The 11,499-nt window shown below is 40.2% G+C and overlaps 1 protein-coding gene and 1 pseudogene across 2 annotated transcripts; both read left to right on the top strand.

Annotated features, from left to right (window-relative positions):
• Nucleotides 1-344: 344 nt before the first annotated feature.
• On the top strand, nt 345-2,903 carry LOC143604196 (EIN3-binding F-box protein 1-like; annotated as a pseudogene). Its single transcript, XR_013148241.1, has 2 exons — nt 345-503; nt 995-2,903. The product of XR_013148241.1 is annotated as an EIN3-binding F-box protein 1-like (transcript).
• Nucleotides 2,904-3,930: 1,027 nt separating this feature from the next.
• Nucleotides 3,931-6,291, top strand: LOC143604195 (glucan endo-1,3-beta-glucosidase 5-like). Its single transcript, XM_077080752.1, has 3 exons — nt 3,931-4,297; nt 4,924-5,477; nt 5,650-6,291. Exons 1-3 carry the CDS (start codon nt 3,954-3,956, stop codon nt 6,237-6,239), a joined length of 1,488 nt encoding a protein of 495 aa, XP_076936867.1. The 5' UTR covers nt 3,931-3,953; the 3' UTR covers nt 6,240-6,291.
• Nucleotides 6,292-11,499: the final 5,208 nt, after the last annotated feature.

The following is an 11,499-nucleotide window of genomic DNA, read 5'->3' as shown; positions in this document are numbered from 1 at the left end:
TACCTTGAAACGTTGCTCCAAACGACGAAACGGTGATTCAATTCAGGTTTCTAAACTTCCGATTAACAAAAATCAAACCGTTTAGAGCGCCGTTTAGAGGTAAGTTTTACATCAATCAACTCGTATCCTCATTTCGATCAAAAGCTCTAATACATTAGTTTAAAATTTGAAAAGAAAATAAACAGTGTTAAGAATTTTTAATGAATATCAAATAAAAATAATTAGTGTGAAAGATATGACGAATATTAAAATCCAATTTGAGTTAAAGTATTACTCCGTAATATATATATTCACACACGGACACATGTATATATATAATCCTGAAACCATTCTCTCAACAGAAACATGCGTCTTTCAGCCTAAAAAACAAATCTTTAGCTTATTTGCAAACAAATCTTGAAAGTATTGAATCAAAAACTGCTGAATTTGGATTAAAGATTTGATCTTTTTGTTGGGTTCATTTCAAGAAACACAAAAGATGCCTACATTGGTTAAGTACAGTGGTAAGTTAATCATAATTCATACTTTTCTTGATTATTGTATGTTTTTTTTAATTATTTTTTGGCTAATTTCTAGAGGTTAAAAATTGAAACTTTTGTGTTGGATCTTGAAGGGTTTTTCAATTGAGATAGTTTTGGTTTCTGGGTTGTTCTTGAATTTGTTTATGCTCTGTTTTTTCATGCATTTTTGTATGATTTATGCATATGTTTATCTGGGAAATTGGGGTTTTACAGAAAGAAATTAAAGTTGTTAACTTTAGGGTTTATCTTATGATCATATTCATAAAAAACATCTTATAAGTTTTTGTGGTTATCAAATCAAGAAAATGGTACAATGAGTATTATGAGAATGTTTGGATAATAGCTAATTTTAATTCAAAAATGCTATATTTGATTAGGAAGTTAATACTAGTAAACATACTTATGAATAGTTATGATGATTCAGATTTATTATCATTATTTGCAATGATTATTGATTTTTTTTATATTTGTAGGTGATGATGAACATCATAAGGGAAGATCATTATGCACCATTGATTCGACTCGTTTATTATCGGTTCATGATCTTTACGCCCGGCCTTACAAACGGGCCCGAATAAGCGACTCATTTAGTCTCTTTTCCAATAACAACAATAATCCGTCATTCGATATCCTCCCGGATGAATGCCTTTATGAGATCTTTATTCGTTTATCGGGTAGCCAAACACGAAGTATATCCGCTTGTGTCTCAAAACATTGGCTTATGGTTATAAGTAATATCCGAACCTCAGAACTCGAGTCAACCAAAGTCAAAGTCAACAAATCGAATGACGATGAACAAAACGACGGGTGTCTCACGAGGTCTTTAGACGGGAAGAAAGCGACCGACACTAGACTAGCTGCCATTGCTGTTGGTACGTCTGCCCGAGGTGGATTGGGCAAGCTTTTGGTAAGGGGGGGTAATAAGGTTACTAGTATCGGATTCTTGGCGATCGCTCGTAGCTGTCCGAGTATAAAGATTCTTTCTTTATGGAATCTTCCTACGATCGGAGACGAGTCATTAATAAACATCTCGAAAGAATGCCACTTGTTAGAAAGTCTTGATCTTTCACAATGCCCGTTAATATCCAACGCGGGTTTGGCTTCGATCGCGAAAAACTGCCCGAATTTGTCTACTTTAACGATCGAATCGTGCAAAAACATAGGAAACGAGGGTCTTCAGGTGGTTGCCCGAAGCTGCCCGAATTTGGAGTCTTTATCGATCAAAGACTGCCAGCTTGTTAATGATCAAGCAATCACTGCTATATTATCCTCATGTTCGTGTCTTTTGAAGTTAAAGCTTCAATCTTTTAACATAAGCGACTCATCACTTGCGGTTATCGGGTGTTACGGGAAGTCAATTACCAATCTTGCCCTCACGGGTCTTCGGTTCGTGACTCAAAAAGGCTTTTGGGCAATGGGTAGCGCGAAAAATCTTGAATCTTTAGCGTCCTTAACGATAATTTCGTGTTGTGGTGTGACGGATCTTAGCCTCGAAGCTATTGGAAATGGGTGTCGAGTGTTGAAACATATGGTGGTTAAAAAGTGCTGTTTTGTATCGGATAACGGGTTGGTTTCGTTCACGAAAGCCGCTCGGTTTCTTGAAAGTTTGCAGTTAGAAGAGTGTAATAGAATCACCCAACACGGGATTTTGGGAACTTTATCGAATCAAACGTCAAAGTTGAAATCTTTTTCACTTATAAAGTGTATGGGAATCAAAGATTTAGACCACGAACCCGTTGAATTTTCCGAAAGTCAATCTTTACGATCGTTAACGATCAAGAACTGCATTGGGTTCGGAAACACGAATTTGGCGACGATCGGGAAGTTATGTCCACATCTGCATAATCTTGATCTAACCGGGCTCGACAAGATAGACGACACCGGTGTTTTCGAGCTTCTTAAAGTCTGCAAAGTTGGACTTTCGAAAGTCAACCTTACCGACTGTGTACGTTTGACCGATAAAGTAGTGGTGGATTTGGTCAAGATTCATGGTGGAACTCTAGAAATGCTTAATCTCGATGGATGCAAGAAGCTCGGTGACGAAAGCCTGCAAGCAATTTCCGAAAACTGTTTACGTTTAAAAGATCTTGATGTGTAAAAGACTTGCATTACTGATTCGGGTGTATCTTGTTTGACGCGTGGCACTTATATGAACTTGCAAGTTTTATCTTTATCGGGTTGTTCTCGGGTTTCTAACGAGAGTATGTTTTCTTTAGAGAAATTGGGAAAGACCCTTGTGGGATTGAATCTTCAAGGTTGTAACTCGATTAGTAGTAGCGTGATCGAGTCACTTATGGTTAACCTTTGGAGGTGTGACATACTTTCTTGAAGAATATAACGAACGGTCATAACCGCACAGACCAGGTTGGCATAATGGTCCAGTTTTTGCAGGCTTAAATGGTTTGTTATGTGAATCTTTGTGTTAAACTGAGAGACACTGTTTGGACCTGATTGTTGACTTTTGGTTGGTGTCAAAGTCAAAGAGAACATTGTGGTTGGTTTTGGTCATACAAAAGTTCATGTCTTTATTCTTATTTTCTTTTTAGTTTTGTTCCTACACTTTTCTTTATGTAATTTAGTTATTTTTAATCTATACTATTTATTGTACCTTTTAATATTATGATCAAGTTTCCCAAATAGAGATTGACAATATGTGTGAGTTAACCAAATACAAATCAATTTTGGTTGTGCAAGTTCAACAAAATTATTTGTACATCATCACAAAATCTTTAGAAAAATACACTTGTACATCACCAAAAATTTAGAAGGTATACATATAATTTTGTAAGATTTTACTTATTTGGTTGTCCAAAGATACATTTAGTATCAAATTACAATTATAATAATAATGGTAATAAACAAATAATATATTTTTTTGTTAATAGTGTTAAAATTCTTGTAATAATTTTGAATACAGAATATATTTTTTTAAGAAAAATAAAGAAGAAAAAAGTTGGCAGGCTTGTTAATTCATCTCAACTCATGTTATGTTAACACATTCTAAAAGTTTTACATTTTAATTTATTATGTATAAACTTTTTAAAATACATTTTAAGCCAAACCTTGACTTAAAAGGTTTTGACAAGAATATAACAACAAACTAAACAACCTTTGTGCAATGTCCAATCTAATGATCAACATGGTGTTTTGATAAAATACTATAAAACACAATTAGAAATATAAATTTTAAGTATTTACTTGTTAGAAAACTAGTTACAACCTAACTATATTCCAAATTATCTTGAACAAATAATCTCTGGAACAAGTTAACCCAAAGATTGATTCATTTAGGTACCCCACATGGCACCCAATCCCTTATTCACCTTTTATGCAATTCCTTGCCTTTATACAAAGTTCATCTCAACCCTTATATAAATTTATAATCACAATGTTTGTCACCTAAACCATTCACACCATAACATTCCCACAAAAATGGAATCTCAAAACTCATCATTTTTGTGGGCTTTAATGATTATTTTCACGGTAATTATAAAAATTTCGTCGGTTCAAGGACTCAGTGTAAACTGGGGTACGCGTGCATCGCACCCTTTACCACCCAATATTGTGGTGAAGTTGATGAAGGATAACGGGTTTAATAAGGTTAAGTTGTTTGAAGCAGAGCCTTGGGTGTTGGATGCGCTTAGAAACTCGGGGATTCAAGTTATGCTTGGGATTCCTAATGATTTCTTAGCTCCGTTGGCTAGTGGTGTCGCTATTGCTGAGAATTGGGTGAAGAAAAATGTTTCGGCTTACGTTTCTCGTGGAGTCGATATAAGGTTAGCTTACAAATTTCTTGTTTTTTAATTACATATTTTAATTTTCTTTTTCACAAAATATAAGTTTTTTTTTATAATATATAAGTGGGTTGTAAACCAACTGGGCCAGGTTGGTCTTGGGCTCATTTATCTTAACTAGCTAGTTTATTTTGTTTATTTTGTAAAATTAAATCTTTACATCTTTACACATTTTGATATGCAGATAAAAAAAATAGTAATTGAGTTGTAAACCAGCCTGACTAAGTTGGGCTTGAGCTCGAAGTTAAACGAGTCAGCTTGGCACATCTCTTTCAAGCTGAATGATCATAAAAAGCTTAAATAACTCGTTTATTTTAAAAAAATTTTAAAACTTCTAAGATTTTATAACTTTACACATATTAATATGAACATACAAAAAAAAAATGATATTTTTAACATACACGTGACGCGAAATTATAGAATTTATTATTTTAATGTATAAAATGATATTTTATACATTAAAATTTGACTTTTATTTTAAACATGTCATATATACATGCAAGTCAACTACCAACCAAGAAGCCAAGATGCTTTGGCTCGGGCTCAAGTCGTTTACAGTCGTCTACACAACAATATAACACTAAATAAATTTAATATTATTTTTTTAGGTACGTAGCCGTTGGAAACGAACCATTCCTAACAACCTACAAAAACATGTTCACAAACTCCACCCTCCCCGCGGTCCAAAACATCCAAGCCGCTTTAATAAAAGCCGGTCTCGGCCGACAAGTGAAAGTAACTGTCCCCTTAAACGCTGACGTCTACCAGAGCGACGACTCTGGCGTCCCATCCAAGGGCGACTTCCGCCCCGACATCCACGGCCTCATGATCAACATTGTCAAGTTCCTAAGTGACAACGGGGCCCCACTCACCATTAACATTTACCCGTTCCTTAGTCTCTACGCGGACCCACATTTTCCCGTGGACTTTGCGTTTTTTGAAGGAACAGGTAAGCCTGTGGTGGACGGGTCGGTTTCTTATACGAATGTGTTTGATGCGAATTATGATACGCTTGTGTGGGCGTTAGAGAAGAATGGGTTCGGGTCGATGCCGGTTATTGTTGGGGAGATTGGGTGGCCAACGGATGGAGATGTGAATGCTAATATTCAGTATGCTAGGAAGTTTAATCAAGGGTTAATAAACAGGATAATTCAAGGACAAGGTATAGTCTGTTTTGATTATTAACCGGACCAGAAACCGAAAATTTAGTTTTTAATTTTTCTTTAAAATGTTTGGTTTTGGTTTATTTGGTTTGGTTCGGTTTTGATTTTTGTTTTATTATTTGAACTTGAAGTTGCTGATTAAATACTTATCACTTTAATACACATTATTAGGTACTCCTAAACGAAAAACACCGCCGGATGTTTACATGTTCGGACTTATAGACGAGGATGAGAAAAGTATTGATCCGGGGAATTTTGAACGACATTGGGGAATTTTTAATTACGATGGGACAGTTAAGTATAGACTAGACTTGGGAAGTAACCGGACCATGGTCCCAGCTAAAGGGGTCCGGTACTTACCAAGACAGTGGTGTGTGATGGCACCAGACGCAAGTGAAGCAGACCCTAAATTGGTAGATAGTATCACCTACGCGTGTACAAATGCGGATTGTACAAATCTAGGGTACGGGTCGTCTTGTGGTGGTTTAGACGTTCGAAGTAATGCATCGTACGCGTTTAATAAGTATTTTCAAAGATTTAACCAACAACAAGGAACGTGTAATTTTAATAATTTATCGGTTATTACAAAAATAGAACCGACAACTGGAAAAGCGAATTGTAGATATGAGATTATGATTGATCTCGGGAAACATGTGAAGGCACGGAGTCCCGTGGCGGCCGCAGGGTGGCGGTCGCAGATGTTCGGTCACTCGGTGGTGGTGGTGTTACTTTTGTCGTTGATCGTTGGTTGGGTTGCATAAAGTGATTGTAGTTTTGAATCTTGCAACATTGTGTATGTATTGTATATGTCATATGATTTGATTTATGAAATGATTAATAATGAGTTCAGTTTATTTAAAAAGCTATTAAGTTGCTATTAACTTTCGACATGTTTAACCTGTATAATTTAACTCGTTTGAAACTATAAAATCAACATTTGGATTTTATTATTAGTAACTACAGTGTAACACTTTCATTGTGTAGTTTGGAATGTCGGAGAAACCATTTCTTAACACTTTGAATTGCGGGTGTGTACAAAACTGAAAAAACTTGAAAGATCAAATCGAATTAGAAACTGACAGTTCGGTTTTGATTTTTAGTAAAAATCGAAATATTAGTTTTGGTTCGGTTTTGTGTTTTGATTAAAACTGAAAAAGCGAAATCGAACTGAAAAACCCGATTTTGAATCGTTATGTTTTATAAACTTGGATATTTCATATTTGTTTTATTTTTAACGCTAGTTGATTATGTTTTTTTGATTTGGATGAAATTAATCATCTTAGTATTTTTTTTTAATTTGTAAGTATCTTTTATTAGCTCTTAATATTCTAGATTAAAATATACAATATTTTAAAGCCCAACAAGAGCCCAAAAAAACAAAAAAAAAAGGTCTGTTCAAGCGTTTATAAAATAAACAGGAGCATTTTTAATCATTAATAGTACATCATAAATGTTTATTTATTTATTTATTTTATACAAATTTGTTTTTTAAGTGCTTACCAGGTAGAGTAACTTATTTGTTTCTGTTTTTTTTTTTTTTAAAAAATAGGTTCTTTAAAAATATTATTCTTATAGAACTAACTTTTATTTGTAAGATATTTTTCTAACAAACAAAAAATGAAAAAGAAAAAAAAACCACTTTTACCATCGTTAAACTTTGTTGTTTTTTAACGTTTATTTGGATTAAAAACGGACCACTGACTCACCCGATCATTTTCATTTCACCCTTAAAAGAAACCCCACAATAGGTTAGAAAACCCACTAACCCAATCTAAAACCCTCTATTTATTTTTTATTTTTATATTTTTTTGTCACTGAAGAAACGTGGATCGACTCACTGGTAGACGATCTACTTTCCTCGGGTGTGATTATGCTATTTCACCGATGGTTTCTCTTGGATCTGATGGATCTTCCACCTACAAAATGAACAGCACCGTAAACTTACCCCTCAGAAAGGGACAGAGGGGTCCTCTTTGGGGTAACCCTCCGGTGTGAGAATAAGTATTTGTGGGAGAAGATAATAATATGTGAGAGTAAGGAATTTGGAATGTATTGCTTAATAGCTGAATACTCTGTAATTGGATGTTATCTGATGATATTTGATGATTGGATATGTTACTGGCTGTAACTGTCTGTGATTGAATGTAATTGAATTGTGGAGTTGATGTGGTATTTATAGTACTAGGGTTTTCACTGATTGGGCTCAGACCCAGTTAGGGTTTTGTTGGCCTCCTCCAATTGATTTGCGCCACGTGTCCTCTGGGACACCTGGTGCTTTTTCATTGGTTGTAATCACGTGGTAGCACATAAGTTTTGCTGAGTTGTCCACCTTTTATTGGCAGTTGTCAACATCAGCATATTCTTATTCCTTAAAAAGATACATTCTGGAAGGTTGTCTGACGTGCACAATCAAGGTTGCCCTAATCCTGATTTGGATAAGGGCGAGGTTGATTATGTGCATGTGTGATACGCGCCTATCCTGAGGATGCGCGAGGTCTTCTCTTTATTCTCACGCGCAGATGTTTCATGCGCAGATGTGATATGCACGAGCATGTGATATGCGCCGCGCGCTGATGCGCCACGCGCATATGTGATATGCGTGAGCATATGTGATGCGTGAGCATATGTGATGCCTGGGCATCTGTGGTGCCTGGGCATATGATGCCTGAGCATGTGTGGTGCCTGGGCATATGATGCCTGAGCATGTGATGCATGAGCATATGTGATATGAGTGAGCATATGTGATATGCGCCATGCGCATAGGTTTTGGCTTTGTGCCTTCGTAATGTCTTGATTTCAAGCCTCTTGTCTATATTTTGTGGGTTGACCCGCCTTGCTCGGTGTTGAGGCGGGTACATACCTCTTCAAGCCCCCCCAGTCTAATGTGTGTCTTGTCTCGCGCGAGCGAGGCAAGATAGATATTAGACTTAACAGTTTGTTCTTATAGTAGGGGTTTGTCTTTTTCTTCTTATTATTCATCGTTGCGCGAAATTCTATCCTTTTGGTTGCAAACGAATCGTCCCTGTACGTGGTTGGTTGTTGCTGACGTGGGCCAGTGATGGAGACGTGTCAGACCTTTCGTGTGCTCGAGGTGCTACAGTTGCCTTTCGTGTCCCCTCACCTGCTGTCAGGGACACGTGTCGCGCTCGCGTTGGTCCGTTCCTGCGAGTGGTGGCGCGTGAACTCTGGCAGCAGCTGTAAAGTTTCTTTTCGTGTCCCCTCACACAGTGTCAGGGACACGTGTCGCGCTCGCGTTGGCTTACACCTGCGAGTGGGGGCGCGTGAAGTCCGATCAGCACCAATTTTTCTCTCTCCTGGGCCTATAAAAGCCAGCCCTTAGAGTTTTATTTCTTCATCTTCTTTGCTGTTTTATTCTCTGCTTTCCTTTCTTTCCTTGTATTCCGATTACGTTTGTTCTGCTTCCAGATATCTGTTCTCCAGAAGCATCGTTTGTCCGTTTTTACCGTTGTATGTCTGATAGCTCAGACAACACAATCTCCCCCATCCATTTCCGTAGAAAATCGTTAGTAATGTCTACATTGAAGAAGACCGGCAAGGGGAAGAAGGCTGCTGAGGCCTCATCGGAGGAGGTAGGGAGGACCAAGGCCGTGAAGAGGTGGAATGAAATCCCCTGCAAACTGAGGCAGGCCGATCTTGACAGCCTCATCGCCTCTCAGGGTTTTCTCCCTGTGTTTGGCTGCATGTTGCCTGGGGCCGGGCAAACGGCGGCGGACCCGCCTACCGGCTATATATCCCTTTATAGCCATTTTTTCACCCACTGCAACCTTCGTCTCCCGATGACAAGGTTTGTGGGTGCACTGCTTAAGTTCTATGGGATTCATATATCCCAAGTCCATCCGTTTGGACTCGTGCACATGACTCACTTTGAGTTCATGTGCAAATCTCAGCGCGAGGAGCCCACCCCTCTGCGCTTTCAGTTTTTTTACAAGCCCAAGATCCAAGACTCTTGGTTCTCTTTTATTCCTCGCAGTCAGAAGGTGAAGTGCTCCACTGTTTCATTCAAGAGCCTTCATGACTGGTCTGAGAGGTTCTTTTACATCAGGGCTGGTGTGATCCCCATCCGTATGACCATGCGCGCGATCTCTTCTGCGCCTGCGGATGTAGGTGTCGTCAAGAACCCAACTGGCGCCTGGGTGAAAAAGTTGACTGCCGAACCATCCCCCGCCAAGAAAATTTGTGAGGAGGCGCTGGTGGGGGTGGGTATGAGCAGGAGGTGGGCGGACAGCGCGACTGAGCCCGTTATCCAAGTCGACGGGTTGTGTAAGTTTATCTCATTGCTTTACTTCTGCGCGAATATAATTCTTTTTGCTGATATCATTTGACTTGTTTGGTGCAGTCACCAAGGAGTATATCCACGCCGCATATGATGAGCATATGGAGGGTGGCTCCGTCGCGCTCGGCGCTGGGGAGGTTGGTTTCCCCGATCGCTTTGATGACATGTTCATCCCTGTTGATCTGGGATTTGTCTTTGACAGCGATGCGCCTGGTAAGCCTTTGTACTTATGCATTTTCCTTTATAATACCAAATTTTGCTAACACTTCTGTTGCGTGTATTGTAGATGCGCTCGAAAACTACGAGCTGGAGCTCGCGGAAGAGGAGGAGGAGGAGGAGGCGCCCCAACTAAAGCGTAAAGCTAAGGGGAAAACTGGCGCGGGGGCCAGTAAGAAACAGAAGAAAGATGTTGCCCCTGTTGTTCAGGATCCTCCTACTCAGGCGGGGGGATTTGGGAAAACCCAGGAGTTTACCACCAAGGTTTCCTTGTCTTCCTTGCCTCAAAAAGTGGGCAGACCTCCTGTCCACCTGAGATATGGTGCCACTACCTCCTCCCTTCGCGCGGCGGAAAAGGGAAGCGGTGTTGCGCCTTCGACAGGTATACTTTGCTTATCCTTTGCTTATCTTTTATGGTTCTATGAGCGCGATTCTGATAGAATTACTAATGAATCTTTGCTCACTCAAATGTTTGTAGAGCCGGCGACAGCGCAACAAGATGCCGAGGCTGCGCCGGAGGTCGCTTCGAAGTCCCCTGTTTTACCCTCAAAGAAGGGTAGAATGGACTTCATGGCGATGTTTGCTTCGCGAACGGAGTTGCGCCAAGGTACGTATTGCGCTCTTTTTTTCTGACTTTCTTTTAGATCAAGTCATGAACCATTTCTTGTTGTTGATTTTTTCATAGAAGCCGTAGCTGGCGTACAAGCTGCTGGTGGCACTCCTGGCGCCGGTGCCAGCGCCGTTGGCTCTGCTCCTGCTCCTGCAAGCGATGAATCTCCCCTCATTGGGATTACTAAGGAGCAGGAGGCCGTTTTGCGCGCCGACCTGGCGGCGTCGAGACCTCCCTCACCTCCTCCTGCGCACAGCCCTCCTCGCGAGACCGATTTTGGCTCTAGGTCGCAGGAGAAAAGGCCTGTTTCCGAGAAGGAAGAGGAGTTTGAAGTTGAAGACTCCGACCGCGGTCGCGCCAGTCCTGCAGCGCCACGAGCCTTCGCGGCTGAGCCTTCTCGTGGGGCTGGCGCTGACTTTTCTGTTTCATCCCCGCAGGTATAGGTTCTTTTTTGCTCCGCTACGCGGACTTCCATCTTAATGTTTTGATGACTTAGATAATTACTTTGTTTTTGCAGGAAGCCGATCACATTTACCGCCCGAGATGGAATATTACTGAAGACAGCACATTTCAGTCCATGGGTGTGTGTGCGGAATTCTGGGCTCATGCTGTGCCTCCATCTGAAAGGAGGTTCCAGGAGGACCGCGCTCGCGACGACTTGCTCAACGATCATATGTTTGCTGGGTCGGCCTTCTTTGCTGCCTCCCAAGAGCTTCGCTATGATTACGTAAAAGTACGTGATGCTCTTGCGGAAGCCAAGCAAGAGGCTAAGGTGTCTGCTTGGCATCTTTCTGATGCTCGCGAGAGAGCTGAGAAGCTCCAAGCAGAGCTCAGTGAGAATAGAGCAAGTGCCAACAGCGCCTTCGTGAAGCGCGGGCATGAGCTTCAGGCTGCGCGGGAG

The sequence above is a fragment of the Bidens hawaiensis genome, unplaced genomic scaffold (genome assembly GCF_021521415.1).
Source record: "Bidens hawaiensis isolate Kalapana, Puna unplaced genomic scaffold, B.hawaiensis_p1.1 tig00064166_1, whole genome shotgun sequence".
Classification (NCBI taxonomy): domain Eukaryota; kingdom Viridiplantae; phylum Streptophyta; class Magnoliopsida; order Asterales; family Asteraceae; genus Bidens; species Bidens hawaiensis.
The sequence above is the reverse complement of the archived record's forward strand: the minus strand, read 5'-3'. Positions and strand labels throughout refer to the sequence as shown.

What these genes read in the sequence shown, in the direction of transcription:
- LOC143604195 (XM_077080752.1), top strand. Translation starts at nt 3,954, where the DNA reads ATGGAATCTCAAAACTCATCATTTTTGTGGGCTTTAATGATTATTTTC. An exon ending in TCTCGTGGAGTCGATATAAG is followed by an intron (nt 4,298 to 4,923) that starts GTTAGCTTACAA and finishes TTATTTTTTTAG; the next exon opens with GTACGTAGCCGTTGGAAACG. An exon ending in CAGGATAATTCAAGGACAAG is followed by an intron (nt 5,478 to 5,649) that starts GTATAGTCTGTT and finishes ACACATTATTAG; the next exon opens with GTACTCCTAAACGAAAAACA.